Source organism: Taudactylus pleione, unplaced genomic scaffold (assembly GCF_031769625.1).
Source record: "Taudactylus pleione unplaced genomic scaffold, aTauple2 ptg000016l, whole genome shotgun sequence".
Taxonomy (NCBI): Eukaryota; Metazoa; Chordata; class Amphibia; order Anura; family Myobatrachidae; genus Taudactylus; species Taudactylus pleione.
The window spans coordinates 88,877-115,374 of record NW_028284418.1 but is presented as its reverse complement, the minus strand read 5'-3'; the positions used below and the strand labels follow the sequence as shown (position 1 = coordinate 115,374).

The 26,498-nt window shown below is 43.4% G+C and overlaps 1 protein-coding gene across 1 annotated transcript in view; it reads right to left on the bottom strand.

Annotated features, from left to right (window-relative positions):
• The window catches only part of LOC148540845 (cytochrome P450 2B19-like), a 141,600-nt gene that overhangs the window by 28,261 nt on the left and 86,841 nt on the right, over positions 1–26,498 (bottom strand). The window contains exons 7-8 of the mRNA XM_088474038.1: positions 21,811–21,998; positions 20,273–20,414 (exon numbers count right to left, since the gene is read on the bottom strand). Coding sequence (XP_088330164.1) covers positions 20,273–20,414; positions 21,811–21,998 — 330 coding nt within the window. The remainder of the gene's footprint in view (positions 1–20,272; positions 20,415–21,810; positions 21,999–26,498) is intronic.

Sequence of the window (26,498 nt, the reverse complement as noted above, 5' to 3'; positions counted from 1 at the left end):
TGATGCACGTGCGGCTACTGCGCACACAATTCACAAACACAGAAAAAATATTATTTATTTTTGCACTTGGGGGGAGCACCCCTGATGGACAGAGCACCCCCTGGACAACACTACAGCACCCCTTTAGGACTGGGACACTGCACAGGACTTTGGAGTGGACACAGCCCCTATGGACAACTGACTGCACAACACAGGCCAGTCAGCCCCTATGGACTTTGGAGGAGTGGACACAGTCCCTATGGACAACAGCAGCACAGCACAACACAGCCAGTCCCTATGGACTTTAAAGGAGTGGACACAGCCCCTATGGACAACAGCAGCACAGCGCAGCACAGCACAGCACAACACTACACTACACAGCCCAGCCAGCCCTAACTCCCACCCTCCCTCTTCACTGACCACAGCCGAGTGAGAAAATGGCGCTGATGCGGGTACCTTATATAGAATCCAAAACCAGCGAGACCCGGAAGGCGGGATAATGACGTTTGCCTCGATTTCAGATCCGAGTCAGGCGGGAAAAGTCGAGCCTGACCGGGATCAGTCTCAGATCGGGAGGGCTCGGGGGGGTTCGGATTTCAAAGATCCGAACCTGCTCACCCCTAATATATATATATATATATATATTTAATATACTCACACATAGATATGCATATATACACATATACAAACATACTATAGATGTGCGCTAGACCATTTTTGCTGGTTTTGGTTCTAATTCGTCGTTTGGTTTTACCAACCCGCTGTGATTGTTTTTTGATTTTTTTCCAAAATTTGGCAAAAAAAAGCTAAAATCCCATAAATATAGTTCCTTTTTTTGCTCATAGAGTATTATTAACCTAAATAATATTAGTTTCCACTAATTTCCAGTCAATTTTGACCACTTCACAGATACTGTTTGGAGGGGAGGCATTTACAAAAAAATTTTACTCATTCATATCAGTCCTTGCCCCGGTGGAGCTTTTCGGTGGTTCCGATTTTTTTAAAAAAAATCAAAGGGGCATGCAGAAGATGCTGTCTGTGGCCATAAAAATTTCCGGACATTTTTGGCATTCATCATCTACATGTAGAAGATTACAGCAGCTGTGGCAGTTCAATTACCCACATGGCACATCTAGGAAGAGAGTGGCACTGCAGTGTCAGACAGAATGGCAGTTTAATAAACTATAACAATATGTTTAATGTCTACACAAAAAGACAGTCAGCAATGACCCAATCAGCACTTAATGCAAAGAAAATAGGTGCAAGATGGAATTGTCCTTGGCCCCTCCAACGGGAGTAATGCTGGTGTCACACCTGCCCATTTTGATTCTTGAACGGGCGGAAGAACTATGTGGCAGCACACAAAAAGGAAGCTCTGGACATGAAGGGGGCAGAGGGTTTAGTCTGGTGCTAAACACCTCTCATTGTGCTTCTGGGATTATATATGGGAAGGCAGGATGGGAAGGGAGGAGAACATCTCCAGATACCATCACATAATATCATCTCCATTTGGTGCTTCAGTTGCATCTGACCAAACATGGCTGTTATGAAAGCAAAGCCCATCTGTTGTTACACATTGGAATGAAAGTTTAAGAAAAAAGGTAACCAGGTTAGTATCTACAAATCAATGTTGAAAAAAGCTTAGAGTATTTTGCAAGTATATGTATTTGTGATTTTAGTTGAAATAAATACAGTATGGAAAAAAAAATAAGCGACAGAGCAGCGGCACAAACATACGGCAGTTTAAAATATATAGGACATCTATGAAACATTTCTACACAGCAATGGCAGACAGGATGGCAGTTTAATAAACTATAAAAATGTCAGTCAGCAATGCCCCAAACAGTGCATAATGCAAAGTAAAGAGGTGCAAGATGGAATTTTCTTTGGGCCCCCCCACTGACCCTTCTGTTGTATATATTAAACAGGACATGCACAGTTTAACAAACCAATCACTTCAGCGACAGGGGCTGCCACTGTGGCTGAAGTGATTGGTTTATCTGGGCCCCCACAAAACAAGCTACCAATGGACATAAGGCAGCTAACAGTATTGCTAATCCTCTCTACAGTTGGAAGAGGTCATTCTCCACATCTGATTCCTCACCCTCATCCTCACACAATATTAATTCAACCCCGCTTAAATCCACCATTACAGGTACCTTTGAGGAAGTAGCCTCCTATGCCGATTGCTGATAAGGTTCCTGGCTGCTCTGAAAACTCTTTGAGTACCCACCGGAGGGTGGGCAGCTTAAGTAATGCAAAGACTCCAAATTGCCTTTTCTTCTTTCCAGTAGTCAAATGGACTCTGTGACATGCCTTTGTGTATGGTGTCATGAAAATAATCCTTGACCATTCTTTGGATGGTGACCCAATCAGAAGGAGTCACGGCAGCTGTGTCACTAATTTTCAGCAAATCTTTTAGATCCGACCAGATGTCACAATGTTGTGTTGACTCCTCTGCATCTGGGTATTGTAGGAAGTTTTTTCCTGGGAGTTGCCAGAGAAACTGAAGGAGGAGATGTTGTTGTGTTGTGTACCACTTGAGCTACCAACTTGCTCATCAGATTGCCAAAATGTAGTGATCCGATTTTAAGATATTGGCAACCGTTGGATTCTGGCAAAGTGAACAAAGGACTTGATCTACAAGTCCAACATATTTAGCGGAATCACTTTGTTTAATCTCCTCCTTCGATTTCTCAAGCTGATTTTCCAAAAGCCTAATTATGGGAATCACCTTACGCAAGCTAGCAGTGTCTGAACTCACTTCACAGTTTCTGATGATTTGTTGGTCCTATTTACAGGCATGGCAATGGCCTTCCTCTTATCATGGCCAAAAGCTGCTTCCACTAGTGCCTGACTACTTTGAAGGGTTTGAGCACCTTGCATAAGATGGAAAGCATTCTCCACTTTGTTGGACTAAGGAACAGTCCCCCTCCTCACCCAATGCCATGGCTTATTGTATAGCTGTGGATGGCTTTTTGCTGTTCATCCATCCATCCACTGAAGCATATAAAGGGTGGAATTCCACCTGGTTGTCAAATCTTCACTCAGTTGGTGGCAGGGCGAATTCAGCTGCTCTTGCAACTACTGCAATCTCCGCATGCTGTGGCTGAATGGTGAAAATGTCCCGAAATTTTTCGGGCCACAGACGGCATCTCCTGCATGCCCATGTAATTTAAAAAAAAATCCTGTACCACCAAGTTGATTGTGTAAGCAAAACATGGAATGTATTAAAAAATTCACCCAGTTGTAATGCTCTCACAATCTTGTTGGCTTTGTCAAAAGTCACAAATCCAGAGTAGAGACCAAGTGGGGTAAGCCATTTTGCTATGACATACCTTAGTTTGTCAGCAGTATGCCTCTTAGTGAAGCCGGTGATACACAGAGTAGCCTGCCTCTGAATGTGCTGGTGTTGTTTGTTATATACTGCTGCTGCTAAAGATGAATAGCCCACACAGTGGGCTGTCACAGGCATGTAATCTTTCATTTGCCCACTGCAGCTTGTTCACATATCTGTGGTTAGGTAGATAGTGGGTACATTGGCATTTGTAGGCCAATAACTAACATCCTGGTACAGCCAAGGAATGGCTTTTCGGGTAAAATAGAACAGAGATGTAATTTGGTACCGGGGACCTCAATTAGCTGTGTGACAGCCACTGCATTAATGGTGGATATGCAGATCTAATACTATCAAAGCCGTGATGGCACCAGTGATCTGCTGTGCGACTGAGAGCTGTCATACTTGCTTCCCCTTGCAAAGGCTAGTTTCACAGTCAGTTGCTTTTTTAAAATATTATTCTTCTTGGTCCCCTTTTAGGAAGGTCCATCCCCAGAACCAGCAGGCCTAGCACTGAAGGATTCTTCTGAGGATTCCTGGATAGGGGTGGAGTCTCCTAGCCTTAACAAATTGGATGCAGACTACCTGATTTGGACTACCTGCGATCATTTCTGTGGATATGGAGGATGAAGCTGTTGGTGGTAGAGATTACAGGTGCTGGGATCTAGTTGAACTTAAGGGAAGGGAGCTAGCTGATGCTGGACTGATTGTTGTTATTGTTTTAGCACCAGTTTCTGATGATGTAGAAAAATATTAATGCGTTCGCTGCAAATGACAACAATGATAACAGGGAGGAGGTTCCTAGATGGTTAGCATCCCTACCTCTACTTACCGTGGTTTTGCAAATGCTGACCAAATGACAATTGTCATGATTTGGGTAAAAATAATTCCACACATAAGAGGTGCATTTGTTGGTCCTATTTACAGGCATGACAATGGCCTTCCTCTTATCATGGCCAAAAGCTGCTTCCACTAGTGCCTGACTTATAGACACAACATCCTCATCCTCGACATCCTCATTAGTGCCGGCATCAGCTACACAAATATCCCTCTTATCCTCTTGCACTTCCTTGGTGGCATCCTCCAATTTCTATGTCATCAGCTATATTTGTGCTGCTCATCCCCACATTTGCAGAGGGGGCAGAAATGGTGGAAGGTGGCTTCTCTGCAAATACAACAGTATCATAAAGGTTAGAATGGTCTTCATTTTATTGATACCTCTTCTAGACTCTGACTTAAAAGGTCTTGCATCGTCATTTGAGGCAGAGGAAGATGCATCACTGACACTTGCAGAACCAGAGTCTTAAATAAAGGCCAAGGCCTCATTCTTTCTTTGTCACTGCGTGTGGTGAATGACATGTTGACAGTTTTGTGTTTTTTGCACCACTTTCCCGTTTATTAGATGTGTTTTTTTGTTTAGCACTGTATATTGTTTTTGATTTTAGATGCCCGGACTTAGACCCTCTATGTCCTTGAGCATTTCTTTTGTATGATGATGTGTCTGACTAGCGTCCTCATCATGACTGGTGGCAGCAGCTGCAGCAATAGTATTTGGTTGCCCGACTGACCCCCCCACGGCTTAACACCAACTAGTGACTGCTGTCCAACTGCAGCAAGTGGCACATACACCCACACTGCTGCAGCTGATACCATCAGGGTCTCGGTATACTCACCAGCCACATCAGGTGAGTGCAGGGTGTTTGCTTACTTTCTACGGGAGACACAGACAGCTTTCATCGACCGCTGACTCACTGCAGCTATGGTGGTTTCTCCGCTGTATCTGGGGCCCAATCAGCAGAGTTCCGAGATACCTGAATGACCTCCCACAGCTAAACATCCACCGGTGACCGCTGTCCAAACTGCGGCAAGTGGCACACACACCCGCTCTGCTGCAGCTGACACCGGACACTCATCTGGCTGTTCACGCATAGGATAGGAGCACCGAATACCTGCTCTGACTTAGATTAGAGACAGACCACAGTGGCTACTGCAGAGCCCAAAGGTAACAACACCAGTGGATATACTGTATCAAGCTCAGAGAACATTTGGTATGTACTTCAATTCACCAGGAGCAGACTTTTGCAAATAGATATTCAGTCAAATTACCAAGAATTGACTTTATCTCACCCTTAAAAGTTTTTAAATTTGCTCCTCGCAGTTATGCAGATCAATTTGAGTTCTTCATTGATCTGCAAATATTTGAGCGGAAATTAGCCCTGAAAAGGTTTTTCGCTGAAAGAGATAAAGAGATGATTTCTATCAGTGTTCATATGGAAATCACTCTTTAAAAGCAGCTGTTTTGTCAAAGCCTTTAAACACTTGATAAAAGAAAATCTGGATAGCATGTTCCTTAAAAAAGAAAAAGGGATTAACTTGACTAAAGAAGAAAAGAATGCAATCCATTCCTGAAAATTAATAAGAGATAGTGCTGAAACCAGCAGATAAAGGCGGGTGAATAGTGATCCTTAATATAGAAGATTATAATGCTGATATTCTCAGGTAGCTAACCGACACGAACACATATAAAAAAAACTGCAAACTAATCCTTCCTATAGGACTGATAAAAATCTGGATATGATACTCACTCTATATACCATTAAAGGAGGCATTCATAAGAATGCAGAAAAAAAACACTTGAACTGCCAATAGTGGCTGGGACGGATTCGATGACTTGAAATTGGTCCTATTACTTAGACCATTTGTTACAACCTTTGTTTATAAAAACTCCTGATTATCTTAAGAATAGTATTTCTATCATTAAATTACTGGCATATATAAAGTGGGATATGAGATTTTGACCCCATTGATGAAGAGATAAAAGAAACCTCTCAAAGTCCACTACTGAGCATTTTAACAACAGGAAAGAAAATAGTTTGTAGTTAAACTATTATTGGATTGTTTTTTCTTCTTTTGAATATACTGTACTGCACATAAAGAACATATAATTGTGGACAGGGCTTTGTTGGTTTTCCCATTGTTGCATTGTTCTGAATTTGAAGGAGGGTGACCCTTGCTGTTGTGCTGGAAGTGCAGGTTATTACTATTTTTTATACTGATCTGCCAACTGGGACAGTAGTTTCTGGGTTTTCAAGTTTCGATCCACCACCCACTCCTGGCTTTCTAGCAGCTGTTTGAGAAGAAACTGCTCCAAAGCAACTAGATTCATATTCTGATCGTCACTGAAAGCATGTTTCCCACCCAAACACAAATATGAAAGAGCATAGTGTGATATTAGGTGTACTCCTTCTACCATCTTCAGAGTATGGAATTTGTGCAGGAATCTGCTGTGATCTGGAATCAAGTTAGCACTGCCTTTGCACTTGCTCATAGTCCCCACAAGCTTGGACACTTAGGCCCTCAAGGCTTACAGTGCCTTACTGTACAAGCAGTGGCGTACGTTCATCCCAGATGCCTGGAGGCAAGTTATCATTTGGTACCCCCCCTGAATATGTGACAGTGGCTGCTGCCAAGGAGAAGTGGCATGGGGAGTTGTGGGTGAGGGGGGCACCAGACGTGTCTCACTGGCATAAGAAGCTGCTGAGGAGCAAGGACAGGCTATAGATAGGTTGAGGCAGCAGCTGATGGTCTGACCCAGTGCCCTCCATTAGTATATGGTATGGTAGCTTCTCAGGTGCCGGGAAGAGGTGCCATGTATTGAGCGGCTGTGACGGCACACTCTGGGTACATATTTACAGCCAAAAGTGGGGTGAATATATTGTGGCAATGGAGGGGGTGCCCCTTCAGTGCTGGCACCTGGCGGCAGGCGCTTCCATTGTCTCCCATAGTTCTGCCCTTGCCTCTCTCTTCTTCTTTTCTTCTGCTGAAATTTTTCTGTCTTCATTTTTTCTTTCCACAGTGACTGGTATCTGACTGGCCAGGGAAGCGCTCCTGTTTGCAGGGCCTTAGCTTAGCAGCACTGCAGCAAATTAATATAGATGGATGGGAGCAATTGACAGCCAGAGCTGGGCTAATAGGGCAAGGACACCCTGCACAATATGGTGGGTTGAAAGCTTCAGGCTAAAAAGACCTTCATGGACTTGTGGGTCTAGGCACCTTCTCATGTGCTGCCGACGCCTGCCGGCCCACTCATGCCTACTGAAGATATCACTTCAGTCACAGTTCAATGCCCAAAAACACAGTAATACTACAGCTACATAACATAAATAAAATGTGTAAACATTACTGCAAGAGGCAGGATGCTGTGGCAGCCAGAGGTTTGTGTAGCATGCTGGGACTTGTGGTTCTTCTACAACTGGAAGGCTGGGGCCCCTGTTTGTGTGCTGCACTCTGTGCCCATATGCCCCACCAACAGCCTTCAATCTGTAACATCCCTGGCATGGCTGCCATTGTCCGCTGACCAATATAAATAATACATATCCCCATATGTTGCCCATCACAGTGATAGTCAGAGCTGTTGGGTCACACTCACCGCCTATCTTCATTCGATTCCTGGCAGGTGAGGCAAATGGGCATGCAGAGATGCGGTGCGGCTGCCTGGTGCAGGGGCTCAGGTCTCAGAATGGGGCAGTAGAGGTTGGCTGCTGCTGGGCCGGACGCCCACCTACAGGTATCTTTCTCCAATACATGCCAGGCCGTGGATCACAGACACCACCAGGGTGCTGCTGCCAGGGAGAGTACAGCAGTGACAAGATGAGACATCAGGGGGAGGGGATCTGTCACTGGAGATGTCCAGTCTGCCCCGATCTTCCTCTTGTCCCTGCCTGCGCACACAGCCCTTCTCCTGGTGACGACAGTATGAGTATGTGCTGAGGGGACACTCCAGCCGCTGTCATCTGCCACCTCCTCCCAAAGTTTTGTGTCCCTGCGTCCTCTCCTGCCAGCTCCCCAAGCAACCATGGGTTCTTCAAGGACAGTTTTACGCCACTGGGCAGGCAGGTACAGGGTCGCGGGTGGTCACATGTTGCATGACGTCCGTGACCAGACACCACAGAGTGCAGCAGACATGGAGGAGGAGCGCCGCTGATGCTGATCGGCGCTCAGCTCAGCAGCTCCTCTGTTTTGGAACTTAGAAGCTGGCAGGATATGGAACGACCGGGACCCGGGTGTTAATGGAGGAGATGCTAACTGACTCCATTGTCTCTGGGAGTTCCACCACTGTGTACAAGCTGGGTCTTAGGTATTTGGGCCACTCTTTCAAGTATATTTGGTGTACCTCCATCAGATTTTCAAATACCTGTAGATGAGTGTTGATATCCATTTCAGACTCTTTGAAAGATGGAACATCTTTGTATCCTAATATAATTCCACATCTCATGTTCTCCTAAGCAATCATTGTCAGCGTAGACACGGTTAACGTGATCTGCAAACTGTTGGCCCATTCAGTTACTTCACTTCCTAAAGCCTCAATCAGGCTTTTAATTCAGTCAGTGTCCCTGTATGTTCAATTAATTTTGATATTCTCCTACTTGGTACTTCCTTCAGCTCGTAGCTTCTCCAGCTCATACGTTCTCCAGCTCGTTGTCAGTCTGCAGGGAGGGTACGGTTCATATTCATGAGCCGAGCAGCTAGCACCTTCCATACCTAAGTACCATCACATTGTATATATTTTAGGCCACACATTCCTGGGGTTCCAATTTATGAGCTCCGTCTACTATATAGCCTGGCCAGCTTTTGCAATTCTATATTATTCTGGGTAGAATGTCGGTTGACTTACTAGCTATATGGGAAAATGCAGTTTAGTTACTGGCTATTACCCCTAAGTGCATGACTGTATGATAATACAGGTTCTTAGCTCTTAGCTCTCCCGAAAATGTTGCGACTGTGTGATCTCACTACTGCCATAGATATGAGAGACACTGGATTTATATGTGCCTTCTGTTTGCACAAAGGTAAGACCTGCCTTGAAATGGACATAATCTTGATTATGAAACAGAACCAATTTCTCTATGGGCTACAGATCACACAGGAGGGAGGCAATAGGGAAGGCAGAACAACACCTTTGTTATACAATAAACAATAATAACAGTGTAAACCGCAACCATGTCAATTTCTAACCAAACATATATTAAATTTGTTTAAGGTCAATATGTATCAACACCCCAAAAGTGTCCTTCACTCCCTAAGTCTCACCTTCTGCATGGAGTTAAACATATACCAGTCTCTCACTTACCTGCCTTGAGGAATATGGTGAGTAAGACCCCACTGCATGAGTTCCCACTGAGAGAGGTCCCAAGTTACTGGGGTGCTACAAGTTCTAGATTTATCATGAGGGCCACAGATGCGTAGCCTTTGTGTCTTGTACCAACTTTGTAAGGCACAATTGATGGTAAGCTCACTCCTGCAGGTACACCACTGTAACCAAACCTGTTTAATAAGTACTTTCCCCTAGAGTGCCTGCCCTAGCATGAATGAATGACTATCTATATTCTATACAATGCATCCGGAAAGAATACACAACGCTTCACTTTTTCCACACTTTGTTATGTTACAGCCTTATTCCAAAATGGAGAAAATTCATTTTTGTCCTCAACATTCTACACACAATACCCCATAATGACAACATGTAAAAAGTTTTTTTGAGATTTTTGTAAATGTAATAAATAAAAAACACTAAGAAATCACGGCCTTTGCCATGAAGCTCAAAATTGAGCTCAGGTGTATCCTGTTTCCACTGATCATCCTTGAGATGTTCCTACAGGTTAATTGGAGACCACCTGTGATAAATTCAGTTGATTGGACATGATTTTGAAAGGCATACACCTGTCTATATAAGGTCCAACACTTGACAGTGCATGTCAGAGCACAAACTAAGCATGAAGTCCAAGGAATTGTCTGTAGACCTCTGGGACAGGATTGTCTCGAGGCACAAATCTGGGGAAAGGAATCTGGAGAAAGCTTCTGCACCAGTAAATATTTATTTAAAAATAAGTGTGAAACCCCAATATAAAGAGTAATAAATTCAATATTTATGCGACGTTTGGGGCGTGCTGCCAAGGACAAGATACAAAATGGAAGAAAAATAAAAAAGAAGACAGAAATGTCCCTTGGTTGGTGCACTAACAAAAAATTTGATAAAATTTAACCTTTATTAAACAATATTAAAATTGTATATATAATAATCTCTCCAGTGAAATATAAAAAATGAAAAAACATCTCAGTGTGTTAATTATTGAAATTAATAGTGTTATTGGTACACCTGTGCGTGTAATGGCGACACAAAAATGGATATTAATAAATAGAAAATCTCTCACAAATAAGTCATAGAATATATGCAAATCCAAAAATAGCAAATTAAAAAATGCATTTAATTGGGACCAATTATATGTGGCATGCTATAACATCCCTATAAGTGGGATAATATTCTACAATGTCCACTGCATGTCAGAATTGCCATGATATGCATGTGAGAAGTGGCCGCAATATACTCATATACCTAGATTGCCACCTATAGCTGAAATGCACATAGAATCTAATACATTTAAACAAAGGTTGACTTAACTGCTGCAAAGCCAACAAATAACTTATAACATCTAAGGGACTGGAATTATATTCCGTATAGACGGACTAATATACTTGTAATCAGTCAATTGGCTCAATTAATATAGATTTCATATCACAAATGTCATGTAGGAGTAGGAGATCACCTTATCCCCTCATATTATCCTACCATGTTATTGGACATTATTGGCTATTCATTAGACTGCAGGTAAACATGCACATGTGCTGTCTGCACTGTATTCAGCAAATCTCTGGGAAGAAAGCCAAATCTGAAGATATACAATGTTGCAGTGTCACAGCGTCTTGTTATAATGTTAGCAGCACATGTAGCCATTTAAATCATAAGGGTATTTGCATTAGCTTTGACACTAAGAAAACCCATGCCCATATTAGGGAGTATCTGGGAAAGAAGCCAAATTTTAACAGCACACATGGTGTGTATAAATGATTCTAAGCTTGCTGCTGTTCATGCAGCTATAAATAAATAGGATCTAACATGAATAACTGGTAACTTAGTGAGTCTAGCAACAGCTCTAATCAGTCACATGGTATACACAAGGCCTTGAAAAAACTCTCATTTGTGAAACATACGTTGGCAGCAGCAGGGATTTTACTGCTGCATGAGCAGATATGTTACTGCTCAAATGTCTGTAGTGATGTTATGTGATGTAAAAAGAAGATAATACTTCACTTAGTACTCACCTGATATATGCGCTGTGTATATGAGACACTTATCTCTATTGAGCTGATGTAATGCTCATATATATTATATTAATTAAGTCAAATTTAATACTCATATAACTTATACTGCTGAATTCAACCATTATTAGTGAGCTAGTGTAAGGCTCAGATAGTGCATACCATGTGACTGATTAGAGCTGTTGCTAGACTCTTTAATTTTATCACATTTTTTGTTAGTGCGCCAACCAAGGGACATTTCTGTCTTCTTTTTTATTTTTCTTACAAATCTGGGGAAGGCTACAGAAAAATATCTGCTGCTTTTAAGGTCCTAATGAGCACAGTGGCCTCCATCGTCCGTAAATGGAACAAGTTCGGAACCACCAGGACTCTTCCTAGAGTTGACTGGCCGTCTAAACTGAGTGGTCATGGGAGAAAGGCCCTAGTCAAGGAGGTGACCAAGAACCCGATGGTCACTCTGTCAGAGCTACAGCATTCCTCTGTGGAGGGAGGAGAACCTTCCAGAAGGACAACCATCTCTGCAGCAATCCACCAATCAGGCCTGTATATTACAGTTGCCAGACAGAAGCCACACCTTAGTAAAAAGCAGCCCACCTGGAGTTTACCAAAACTGAAGGACTCCCTGGTCTGATGAGAGAAAGGCTGAACTCTTTGGTTTGAATGTCAGGCGTTATGTTTGGAGCAAACCAGGCACCGCTCATCACGAGGCCAGTACCATCCCTACAGTGAAGCATAGTGGTGGCAGCATCATGCTGTGGGGATGTTTTTCAGCTGAAGGAACTGGGAGACTAGTCAGGATAGAGGGAAAGGTGAATGCAGCAATGTACAGAGACATCCTGGATGAAATCCTGCTCCAGAGCGCTCTTGACCTCAGACTGGAGCGACGGTTCATCTTTCAGCAGGACAACGACCCTAAGCACATAGCCAAGATATCAAAGGAGTGACTTCAGGACAACTCTGTGTATGGTATGTTCTTGAGTGGCCCAGCCAGAGCCCAGACTTGAATCCAATTGAGCATCTCTGGAGAGATCTGAAAATGGCTGTGCACTGACTCTTCCCATCCAACCTGAGGTGCTGCAAAGAGGAGTGGGCAAAACTGCCCAAAGATAGGTGTGCCAAGCTTCTGGCATCATATTCAAAAAGACTGTAATTGCTGCCATAGGTGCATCAACAAAGTATTGAACAAAGGTTGTGAATACTTATGTACGTGTGTTTTCTTAGTTTTTTGTTGTTTATTAAATTTGCAAAAATCACAAAAAAACTTTTTTTTTTTACACTTTGTCATTATTGGGTATTGTGTGTAGAATTTTGAGGACAAAAAAAAATTAATTCCATTTTGGAATAAGGCTGTAACAGAACAAAATGTGGAAAAAGTTAAGCGTTGTGAACACATTCCCGATGCACTGTATATGTTTTTTTTTTTCAATTCCTTGCAAAGTTAACAGCCAGGAATTACAAGGGCTCCAGGACTCTGGGGCCTCTACTACCTTGAAACAGCCCAGTTTAGTTCCAGCTAACCAAAGGCTAAAGAACCGAAAAATCAAAATTTTGATGGCTGGAGGCCAGATTATGGTAATCCCCATTGCACGGGTTCATTCGGTTTGGGTGCCCCCTGTAGTGGTTCTCCTTTTTCAGTGCCCCTTGTAGTGTTCCCCCCTGTGCAGTGCCCCCAGTAGTAAGCCCCTTATATAGTGCTCCCAGTAGTAGTGGCCCCAGTAGGAGCCCCTCTTGATGCAGTGCCCAGTAGTGATCCCCGAAATGCAGTGCCCCCAGTAGTAGTCCCCAGTAGGGCAGTGGGCGCAGCAGTTAATGAGAGTCTGTCTAACACTCATTGACTGCTAATCAGTGAAGGGCACTGGAAGCACGGCCTAGGAGGTCCGTCGCCCAGAGCTCAGCCCTGCTTCCTGCCTGAGCCCGCCCTCTACCCTCCCGCTAGCATTATTGGGTAAGTACTCCGGGGTGGAGGGAAGGGGTGCGGCCATGCAGCACAGGACGGAGTTGGGCGCATGAAAGCCTAGCGTTGGGCCTGCTGCTAATTAAAACAAACACAAAGCCGCCAGCCGCCAGCTGTGTGTTTGTACTGTATGAAGCACTACACTGACCTCAGTGTCCTTGACCATGGCCGGCGGTGCCGCCAGTCCGATGGCGCCCAGGACACACGCCCTACTCGACCCCCCTTAGTTATGCCACTGAATGTCAGTGACACCCACTAGTATAGACTTCGGTATCCCTGCAGAAGGCTGTTCTGGAGAAGCAAAGGGGGACGTTGACTCAGCTAATATGGGACTCAGCTAATAGTGATAGAATAATAGCAGCTAGCATGTATAGCCAAAAGAAGGATAGGTATTGTGTAGGGGACAACAACTTGCCACAGAGGAAAGTAAGCTCAACCAAAATGGGCGGCTGAGGACTAGAAGTCCAATCAGACAGGTGAATACTGTAGGCTGTATGCAGCCTGGCGGAACCAAGAAACTGGCCAAGCTTGAGAAGTTTACCAATTCTGCAATGGTATATATAAATGACACATTAAGCAGCACACAGTTTAAGTGGAACATGACATGGTATGGATTGAGGAAGGTCCAGTCAATGTTGGGTCTAAAAAGTGGGGGATGAGTCTGTCAACCTAGTGTATAACCAGCTTATGTGTATTCCAGATCTGTAGAATCCACATATCAATAATTAGATTAGCAGGTCATGTAGACCAGAGTATTGTTTAAAAGGAGTTATCTTTGTTTACTTAAACCACAGGAGATCTAGCTAAGTGTAGTGTCCCCCCCCCCCCCCCCCCCCCCGTCTGTTCCAAATCTAGCAAGACAGGATGGCTCCCTTTGCCTGAGTTAATCACCTTTATTAGGACATGTGTATTGTATTCCTAGGATACAAAAGAAAGCCAAACATGCCCCTACAGCCTGAGGCTATTCTTATACAGAAGGAGCTCTGCCAGGGGATTGCTGTGGAACCTATTGCACTAGATAACAGTATTAGGTGCATTGAGATATGTTATTCACCTGGGATGCTGTATTGCTTAAGGACTTTTACATCAATCTGTGGGCATTATCGTGACTCGTCGGCCACCTTCACCTAGCCTTGCAGTTGTAATGGACCTCCCTTTACATATTGAACATTGAAATGTGCCGTGCTATATTCAATTCTGTCTTCAAAATAAACCTCAAGTTTTTCATATTCCTACTGTGTCTGAGTGATCTGCGGACCCTATATCCTCACAACTACCCTGTTTCACATGTGGCTCACAATGAGTAGCTAATTTTCCAGGGTTTCAATGACTATTCTTGGTAATGCAGTACTGATGAGTAGTATCACATACAGAATAACATTTCTGATGAATTTTCTTTAACGAGTAGTCACAACGCAACACCAGCCTATCTATCAACAATGACCCCCATACTGTGCTGACCTTAGTATTTTATTTTCTCTGTTGATACCTCTGGGGCATAGGTGTTGGGTGACCATTGATGGGGTTTAGGACTCCTTCAAGTCTGGTGTTGTCATGTTGGAACAATGGGTAACTAATCAGTCAAATGGGAGATTGAAAATCCACCACTGGGTTTCTCGATCTCTGCACCTGGTGACTCACAAAGCTGGGGGTTTGATGGATTAATATAGCCAGAAATAAGCCTATTGTCTCAAGTCTTGTCATATAAATTATTTTCACTGTGTTACATTTAAGAATTTAGGTGCCAATCTGAAATGTGTCCTTGGCACTGATGTTGGGGCAATGCTAGGGTGGGGTATAACACTTGTCAGGATCATCATAATGGCTAGGATTGGCACATTCATAGATGCATTTTATTCAGATTCAGCATACTGATGAATATCTGCGTTTAGGGCCTGATTCAGATATGGATGGAAATAAGAACCATGACTGCATCATCTTACGCAACCCGACTGCGTCTTTATGCTAATGCTGCAGAAAATGGGATTCACCGGCTGTGACTTAAATCAGCCTCTTTGTTTCATTGTCACCATTGGACGAACATCTCTCGGGCATTAGAGCAGCCCTATGGTTGTTCATAATGGCTGTCGGAACATGGTCACCGGTGCCAGCGCAACTGCTGACCGAGATATGCCCTCGTCTAGCTAGCCACCCCCCTGTTATCACCCAGGAATGCTCACGGCATTCAAATTTGTTATACATCCACCGGTGGTAACCTTTGAGATGTACAAAATACATTGCACAACTGCACAACCAACACCACTTTGTCCACCTCTGAATCAGTCCCTTAGTTCCTTGGCCCCAGGAAGTTTAATCTATTTAAACTAAAGAGGATAGGTGCTTAGGTTTTATATAACCCCACAGATGGTATCACTCTAGACCCTGGGTATCACAATTGTGCAAAGAAGAACATCATATCAAAGTCGAATATAACCATTATTGCCCTCTCAACCCAGATCTCGGTTCAGTATAAAAGGGGCCAGGGTTGGATTCCCGGGTCCAGTAACCCGACAATCCAACCCGGGTAGCTTACAGGATTTAACACAGGAACGACCCGTGTAATATATAACTCACAGATACAACCTATCTAGATCAGGCGCAATAGTAACAAATTATTAAAACAGATGTTATCCATAATTGCAGCTCCCAATCAGTATCCTGAAAACACTAATTGTTGGTAAAATTCATAAAAGCACAGAAGGGAGCGCTATAAGAATAATCACATGTTCATTTAATAAAGCATAAAAAAGCAAACATTATACCATAAATACAGTATTAAGACCACTCAATGTGGCTAAAAAATAAATAATAAATATAAGGAATAAATGAATTGAGTCCTGATTATTAGTTACTGTCCACTCTGGCATAGAACTCCGGTACAGTAAAACATTCCACTTTTGTATGGGCCGAAGACAAGTACTCCAAATAGTGTAATTCACTTTTATATAGGACAATGATGAATATTCCAATATATAATGGACAACACAATCGTCAGCAAGCCCAGGATATTGGTATATTCACCTCACCGCTAGTGTAGATCTCAATTCCTGGAATAGCCGCGGTATGAGGATGGTACCCCAGTGAATTACGCTCCCCGTATGATGTAACAGGCATCCACCTGATAATATGATGGAGCGATGTCTGTAGGAGCAACACATCATCGGACGTTTTTTTAGGGGAGGGAGATGCACCTCAGATTGAAGGGAGGTGTATACTTAAGTCCACAGTGTCCCACTCAATCACAGTCAGTCACCGGAGTATCAAGCAGCAGTGGACAGACCTGCAGAGAGCCCCTTAACATCTATGTCCTGTGTAACCCTGCAGTGTAAATGGGTAACCCGAGTCATCCCATTTACAGCAGGGTGAGATTCGAGTTTCCTGGCGCTTAGAGATGATGTAATCTGCAAGTGCTGGCAGGAGAGAACAACTGCGCCTGTGTGCAGTGTAAACAGCGCCGACCTAGGAACAACCCGGGTCGGCGCCGCGGTGTGTGTGTGGGGTTCCAGAGGGTCTGCAATGAGTAATACCTCTTACACAGTGCAATGCCAGGTCACACCCGTGGGATTTTGTGCACGAGTCCATCCCAAGTGAGACCCAGCTGAGACCCCATTCAGACTGGCGGTTCGATCTGGCTTATTACTGGGTCGATGAAGTTGTGGTATCATGTGCTGAGCTGGTGCTTGGAGATGATCTTCCTATTCCTTGAATTGGACCCAGGTTGCATCAACCCGGGTTACCCGTTCACACTGCATAGCGAGCCGAGTTGCATAGCAAGCAAGCTCGTTACCAGGATTGAAATGCCGGATCGCTCGGCTTGGCTTATTTCAACCTGGCCATTTCACACTACACAGTAGCCCGGGTTATTGCTGCAAGTGTGAAAGGGGTATTACTAATACTTTGATAGGGTGACTGGATACAAAAAGCATAGTCAGGGACGCAATGTTTAAATACAAATAAAGCTACCCAGCATTTCTGGGTAACATGCAAAAGCAGCTAGTATTTACCCTGCATGCAAATAAAAAAGAAATGTATTTTCACCTCTTGCATTGCATGGTTTATTCAAGGTGTAAAGTTACTTGCTTTTTTCCTTTGCTCCAAACTCAGAATCAGCTCCATAGTGATTAGTTGTGTATGTGATCCACAGCGGTCATAAAACCATTATTAAACAATAAATCTATTTGTAAATTAGAGAAGAGTGCAGTCCTCTATACAGTAAATAAAACAATTCTATCTAACTAAATAAATTCACAAGAAAAACTGACATTTCCATAAAGGAATTCAATGTTACTCTTCTGTATTAATCCCATACCTGTAACTTTGTTAGACATTGTTGGGCTGAATTTTAGTTGTTTGCCACCATAGCATCTGTGTCTTATGCTAATGACGCTACAGATTTTGTAAAAACTAAGACATCCACTTGCAGTGTCTTGAGATGGGCATGTCTTTAGCTCCACCATCGTCTGCACCATCATCTGCACCATTGAAACTTGCACAGCCCCATTGCAGGTGCAGTTTCTCTATTCAAGTTTGACATACTGTGTGAGCAATTCAGTGTCTTTAGATGCAGCCGCTTTCAGCGACATGCCTGTGTCGGCTCAGCTACCTCCCTGTTACCTCCCAGGTACCCCCTCAATAATCCACATACCCTGCGTCTCTGAGAGGTAAGAATGAGGACACATGCTCAGACTTAAACTTCGGCCAACTGCATGCAACCTCAACACTGTGGGCTTGATTCAGCAAGGATCGTTATTCTGCGAGAACACACACACTGCAGTTGCTAATATCAGTGGTGATATGCAAATGTTTGCATTCACATTGCGATCACAGTCTAACATACGGACGCCAACTTCCCCTTACACACATCCGTATACTAGGGCAACATAGCGAAATAATCTGTAACATCGGACCCATACGCACAGTTAAGGCAGGTCAGACCTCACTCAGGAATTGCTAGCTTCAGGTCACGCTAGGAGGCCTCAGGCTGCGTATGGTATTGCAGTGGATAATTTATGCATGCCCCTGCAATGGCATCCCAACGCACTGGCACGCCTGCCTTTGCCCAACCACCCACTGTCACCACCCACAAATGGCACTTCCGGTCAATCAATGTGCTCTGGGTCTGCGTCGCCTCTGCAAATGCATTTCACATCGCAATTGCTAGTTCACACATGCGCACTGCGGTGCATACGCTTGCACAATGCGAATTAATCAACCGATTGCGTGCGTCTTTGCTACTGAGATCCTTGCTGAATCAGGCCCTGTGTCCACCTCAGAATCACGCCTCATATAGAGAGATACACACATCTCAAAATGCGTATGCTTCTGCAGGTATAGCATATGCACCTAGTTTACTACTAGTCATCTTCATAAGTGTCCACTTGCACCTGCCCTTTACTAGGTGCAACGGTCTCCTTACAGGCGTATATACACTTACCTGTTGTTCTGTGTGGACCACATGTGCAAGAACTTTGCTTATGTGTGAACTCCCCATCACATCCCTATCTCGCCTCTCCATCTCTAAATGTTGACACTTTCATAGGGCCTGATTCAACGTTGAACGCTATTCAGATATTCACGCAGTTGAGCGATTATCGATGGTTTGCGCATGCGTCACAGCCACATCGCGCATGTGCTGTGATGAATTGTGATTGCGCTCACTCTGATCATTCACTCCCAATTGATTGACAGGAAGAGACCATTTATGGGTGGTTAAAGGGAGTTCCGGCCAAAACGCAGGCGTGTCGGGTCGTTTCCCGGGCGTGTACTAGCCAGCGTCTGCAATTGCGTATGCACAAAGCGAACCTCCATTGTCTGAGTTTGGCCTTGAGGATTGTTACAAAGAGGGAGGGAGGAGGGGGGGGTGGCGGGGGCACACACTATTACACTGCCTGAGCCTGGCCCTGAGGATTGCTACAAACGGACGAGCACACATTATCACGAATTAAAATATAGTGCTATGAATATTTTGAGAAGGGGGGAACCCAAATTGCTCTCTTCCTTAGGGCCCCATGAGGTCTAAATATGCCTCTGAGTACATTAACCCCCTAATTACCTCTGTCTTAAAAATTTAAATGAAGTACATTTGCAATGAAGATATTTGCATATTTTGTGTTAAAGTGCTCTAACCTATTTCATTGACTTTTGGATTTGAGAAGATGTATCGCTATCACAATACATATTAACAATAGCTGAAGTACCCGGCATTGCCAGGTTTAAATCTTCAAATTATTAAGTTTTATTATGTGATGTCATCCAAATCCATCCAGTGGAAGGCCCAGAAAAGGCCAAAGTTTTGCCTAGTATCCCTGGGTCAAAGTTCTGCCCAGCGTACACCAATGGGAGGTATGACTGAGACCTCAACCCCCCAGTATGTCTTCTAGGATCCAATGTTACTTCTCTGTGAAATTTTAGTTCAAACCTATCCAGTGGAAGGCCCAGAACAGGCTTCCCAGGTCAAAGTTCTGCCCAGCATACACCAACAGGAGGTCCAACCGGGAACCTAACCCCCCTAAAACCTAGCCAGGATCCAACGGGACCACGTCGTGTTGGTTTCATCCCAATCAGTGCACAAACAAACATACTAATGAATTTTATATAAGATTGCAGAAACAGTTTTCTGCATCTTTGTGTATAAGTGTGTGTTTATAACTTTCTTAAAACTTGCTTTTTGCAAGTATTGGCCATTGGAGTGTACTGTGGAAACAATTTGCAAATCACTAGTAAAATGTTAATGATTCAGAAGCTGAAAAGATAAAAGCCACATGCACATGGGCACGTTGCAGATAAGTTGTTAAGCATCACCATTGCTTTAACTAAAATCAGACCATTTATTAGTTGTACTGTACCTGCTGAGAAAGGCATCAAAGCTTCATGTGCGCAGAACATTCCATTCTGATCCAGGAAGTGTTCTGGATTAAAGTCATAAGGAGTCTTCCAGTGCTCTGCGTCTGTTAGTACAGAGCTGAGAAGGGGAAATACAGTGGTTCCCTGTTAATATGAAAAGAGACATTTTAATTCTATGGTGCTAATTCATTCCTTAGCACTTATCTACCTAATTATTGAAAGAGTTGGATTTCATACTACATTTTAGTTGATCATTATTAACATGACCTGTTAATGAGAACACATCTGATCCATTGACTGGACATTTATTTTGAGCTTCAGGGTTGGCCCTTGTGTAGAAAGACTAACTATATATTAGATCATGTAGCTCTCTTTCCTGCTGTGGGGCATGTGTCAATTCAAAAAGATCTTCCATAGATTGCAGTGTAAAAAAATAGTACTTTCACTTTAGTAAATAAGGCTGCTGGGGAAGAGTCACTAAGAATCGTGTTTGGTCAAGATTGCATTCCTGCACCAGTTTTCCCTGGATTTTATACTCAGAGATTTACTAAAGCTGAGATATATCTGCAGATGATGGTTGTTGATATACACTGAACAACCATCATCTGTCATCTTGCAGTGGGTCCTGATGGGCAAGGGTCGCACCATGCCCCCCTGACCACTGACTGACCACCCGTACACACAGCACGATGGACAGATATATCTGTGCAGCCGATGCGACATGTCTGTGAACGACGACTCTACAGGTCACACTGATCTGTGCAGTGCTTCATCGGAGTCTATTTTGAAGAAGCAAATATGACTAAACACACATGACAGAACAAGAACAATATCACCATCAAATCAAACTAGACAGGCAAACATGATTCTTAGTAAATCCATGTGTTTGAGCGTGAAAAATACATGCGAGTCTAAGCAATGCCCAGCCTGTTTTTCATAACCACACACAATTCTTAGTAAATATACCTTATAGTGTACTTTTAGTTATGTAAAAGAGCCAGGGCGAGATGTACTAAAGGGGAAAATGTGGTAAAACCTAGAAAATTCAGTTTTGAAGGGTTTTACCTCATTCCCCATATGTACAAAGCACCAGAATGCGATGCATTCCGGTGCTTTGTCCCAATAGGTAACGCCATCTTCAGGTGGAGTTTCCCTATAGAAGTCTATAGGATTCTTATCGGGACGCTCCCCCTTGAGAGGGATCTGATTGGATCCTTCCCATCACCCCTCGCGGCCTTCTGCACATGCGCAGAAGGACGCCAGAGGGACTTCTGGGTGTTAAACCCGGAAGTCCCTCTGGCCGGAGCCATCACCAAGAACAGTTCTTATCGGGAGAGTTCTCCTTTGAGATTCTCTAGGTACATGCCGTGGTAATCAACCACGTAATGTATCCAAAGACAGGAAGGATGTGCCACATCGCGGATGCAATGCTTAGTACATCCCGATCCCAGTACTGAAAAATGATTGACCCACCTAAACACTACATATCTGTGAGATTGGAATTTCACAAATAACAAGATTAGCAGATAAAATCTCTCACCTTGGGGATTGTATACCCTCTGAAGTATGTGTCCTCAGTCACTAAATGAGGGAGAGCCATTGGGACAAGGTCTAAATACCTCATGATCTCATGTATCACGGCATTTGTGTAAGGCATGTGGATACGATCAGAAATTCCAGGTAGTCTGTGTGGTCCAATGACTGTATCTATTTCCTTTTGTATTTTGTCTGTCAATGAAATAAGACCCAAACTATATAAACCAAAGAGTAAACTGTTCCTTGTTCCAAGCCTACTTCCAATTGTCAATCTTTTAAAATGTCCACTTTACAGTTTGTATAAGTTGTACTACAGTCATCAAATCAGATGCAATATTTGCTCATTGTTATGCACTATTGTGTTATTTTTTTTACTGTAAAAGTTATTAATGAAAGTGCAATAAAGCAGAGTAAATATAGCTGTCCTTTCCTACACATAAAATAGTGGGTAAGGATCAATCAGATTCCATTTGCTGCTATAAGGTCCACTCCATATAAAACACAGGTACACCTTGACAAAGGCTATTGAGCTTAAACGCGTTGGTCATCTGTGGGAGCTACCACAATCTGGATCCTCTGAAGGGACTTGTCTTTAACAGGGAAGGAGAATTGCTTTTGGGGTAGCAATATCACCCCTAATGCTTTACACTAGGGATGTGCAGGCTCGGATAGGTTCGAGTTTGCACGTGGAGTTCGGATTTTTCCCTCCAAAAAAACGAATGATGATGTTCGTCCATGTAAGATGACGTTTTGCCTCTTTCTGAGTTCCGTTTTTTTGGAGGGAAAAATCCGAACTCCACGTGCAAACTCGAACCTATCCGAGCCTGCACATCCCTACTTTACACTATGCCTTTCTTAAAAGGTTCAATTTGGTACGCCGCCATTTTTACTTGTGATACTTTTATGATATGCTCTTTATATGCTGAATGAGAAATAACTTTGATAATACTTTACTATGGCAGAATCCTTGCTGTGATTTTTTGAGGTGCTGTCTGACACTGAAGGGGTATATGCACCAATGTGTTGAAAAAGGATTATCATGTATTTGTTTGGAGGAAATATACTAAGAAAATATTCCATCAAAGTAAAGCACGAATATTATCAAGAACTGCGGACTATGGCCCTGATTCAGAGCGCTCGCTCTGAATCAGGGCTTTTTTTTTTTTTTGTTTCGGCCTCCTGGCCACTCGCATAGCTGTGGATGACCACCCATAGCTTTTGCGAGTGGCCAGGTGATGGTCGCGACCATCGAAACCATCGGGGCTTGCGACGAGACCCTTGTGGTAGGGTCTCGTTCCCGCAAGCCCCAGTGAGCTTCTGGCTCTAAATAGAGCCGGAAGCTCACCACTGACATCACTGGTGATGCCAGTGGTGCCTCCCACAAACGGCAGGCGTTCCTTCAGGAACGTTTGTGCCGCCTCCAAAACGGGGCGAGCTGTCAATCATAATTGACAGCTGCCCTGTTTTGGTGCGAGTCCAGTAGCGACAGAACGCCCGTCGCTGTTCGGGTCTCGCGCATGCGCACATCAGAGCCGGCTCTGGCATGCGCAGTGGGGGACCATCGACCCGCTTGCGAGTGATGTGCGCTCATGAGCGGGTTTGAATCTTGCCCTATATTTTAAGTCACTCTTTTATTTACCTCAGAAGAGGAGCGCTCAATTTTGTATTTTGGTTTGATGATTGTCTGGTGACTTGTGTAGGTCACATATTTTGAGATGCACTTCATATATATTTATCTTTTTTTATAGCTGTATGACCGCAAGGACCCATATATACAGTGATGTGCATGAATTATCACACCATGTGTGCTAGATGGATCATGGGGGTCCTTGTAGAGTTACAGTAGGTCTACAATACACTGCTGTGCAAGCACAGGTTTTATTTTGTGGGACATGATCACATAAATGAGACAAAAGGGATGGAAAAGGTATATTAGGGCTCGAGGTGACTTCACAGTATAGTCAGTTACTACAGAGTTCTGTATTTTTTCCTCCAAAAAAAAGGACTTGAAGTCAGTGGGCACTTGGTACGTGTCAGCAAAATAAAGGTTGTTCTATAATTTAAATTGGATGCCTATATATCTTTTAATCAATGTAATAAAAATATTAAACAGACCAAAGTGACGCATGTAATAAATACAGTCTTGATTCACTTTCGTGAATAAGTGAAACTATAAAAGAGGATAAGCCATTGCTGTATTTTAGGAAAAAAACAGAAACTTTAAAGATTGAATTAATGATGATGGTGTACCTAACGTACTGGACAAGACTTTGAAGTGACAATGTTTTCTATTTTCCTCATGTGCATTTCCAATCCTGCCAAGGGTAAGCATGAATGATTGTCTGAGGAGATAGACCGTGCTGTGAGCGTGCTTATCTGGGGACACTTATAGACCGTGATGTGAGCATTCACTTATTTTAATTAGTCCACCTACATTTGTACAGCCCAAGCTGATTATTACAAAAACAAAATGTCTTCATGTTGGGATCTTTTGCACTTCTGAAAATGACCTCTTGTGCTTCATGTCCTACATGTTGCAGTTTGTAAGCTCTAAGAGGCTAGACACATTGGGGTTGAGGTAGATTGAGCACAAGTTTGATATAAATATTCTCACATTGAGTACATTGAACTGCATGCATTTATTCTCCTGCATGCAGAGTTTTACACATTTCTGTGAGCTGCCCGCTGACCACCACTATCTGTTTGATTGAACTCACAACTGTTTTCATCATCAGAGCACATTTGTAACAGACCTATCCTTGGTGCAAGAGATCCATCTGCATACTCTTCCAGATATCTCTGCAGTTCCATCAATACACTCTCTCTGAACTTTGGGCCTGATTCAGAGCCACTCGTAAGCGGCAGCTCGTTCGCTCCGAGCGATGTTTGCCCAACTGCGCATGCGTACGGATCGTTATACGCATGCGCGAACCAGTCAGTGCGGTCGAAATTCATGTGCTCGCAAAATAGCGAATGCCTGCTAATTTGAGTGACAGAATGAGGCGTATGTGGGTGGTAACAGGGGAAGGTGCTTGAAAACGGGGAGTGGAAATCCGATCGCAGGCGTGCTTAAAGGTCAAAACGGGTGTTTTAAGGAAGTGCATAATTAATCCAGCAGCGTCATTGACCACGTCACTTGTTTTTTTTAACTCAGAACTGCTCGCAAAATAGTGGTTGAAAAAAATCAACCACAAGAATAGCGAGCAGTTCATACGCTGGTCGATGTACTCGATTAATCTAATAAATAGCGGACATGACGTATGGTGCGATTGGCCAGGGGGCGTATTTTCCAAATTTACGTTCGCATGTTTTGCTCGCTCGTTCAGACTTAGAGGCGTGAACAGACCGCAAAGTGCGAACGGTTCATTTGAATAGCCACCCCCTTTTTAGAAAACGAACGACCGCAAATAGCGAGCGGCTCTGAATGAGGGCCTTTGTCTTTGTGAGTATGGCCTGGTACATGTAAGTTATGTCTTATCAGTCATAAGGGGAGATGCGCCAGGCTCTCCATTGCCTGTTCATGTGTAAACTTGGTTCTGGAGCAGGTGGAGTGTGAATACACCCAAGATATGCTCCACAAATGGCCATATGTTCAACTCTGCATCTCCTCTATTGTGTCACGAGCTCAACTTTTTATACCTTTGTATTATGTGAGCTTGCTGATTTTTTTGCAATCTACATTGTTTAAAGTCCACTTTATTCTAGTGGTATGGTACAAATGGGCATACAGTATGTAGGTACAGTGAATATTTACTACATTAGTCTATGCAAAAACTTTTACATAATATATCACTGTGTAGATCGATGACACCCAGTTTGGGTCTCTTTATGCAGGCCTAGAGGGCAGATACCTTTATAGGAGAAATGGTATCCAGCCAAGATAAGTATCATTGTTTTTCTGGAACTCGTTCTACTTACCATTTAAAGCTGGGTACACCATTGATAGATATATTGGCCGATCAATTGATCGGCCAATATATCTGGTGCTTGTCGGCCAGTGTGTACCAGCGATATGTCTGTGAACGGCGTAGTTCACAGACATATCGCGTTGGCTGTGCTGCACAGCTGATGGCAGATATACTGTATCTGTCCATCGTGCTGTGTGGACGGGCGGTCATTCGACCACCCGTACACTTGCAGTAGAGGCCCTGGGGGGGTGTGACATGCTCTCCCGGCCAGCAGGACCCGCCCTTAGATGACAGATGATGGTTGTTCAGTGTGTATGATCAACCATCATCTGCAGATATATCTGCATATCAGTCGATCTGCAGATTGATCTTTTAGGTGTGTAGCCAGCTTAAGGATTACTGACTTCTTAATAACAAGAGCCCCTTAGAGCTTGTAAATGAATAATTTACTCAAGACCGATATACCGATTATGGATCAATGATGTGTGGGAGTGACTGTAATCTAATATAAGATTACTGTATGTTGTTTCAAGGACATTTACTAACAACTATAAGTGACTTGCTGATATAATATCATAATGAAACTCAGAAGATTTTTTATACTAACTGCTTTATTCTGAATGAAACTAGCGCAGAATAGTAATATATCTATGAATTGTGTTATAAGCTGTATTTTGGATTTAGAAGCTTCTTGATACTAATCACCTGATTTAGTTTGCAGTTGAGATGGAGTATTAACATCTGTGGATTGTATGCATACAGTACTTAGTGTACCTGTGAAGTT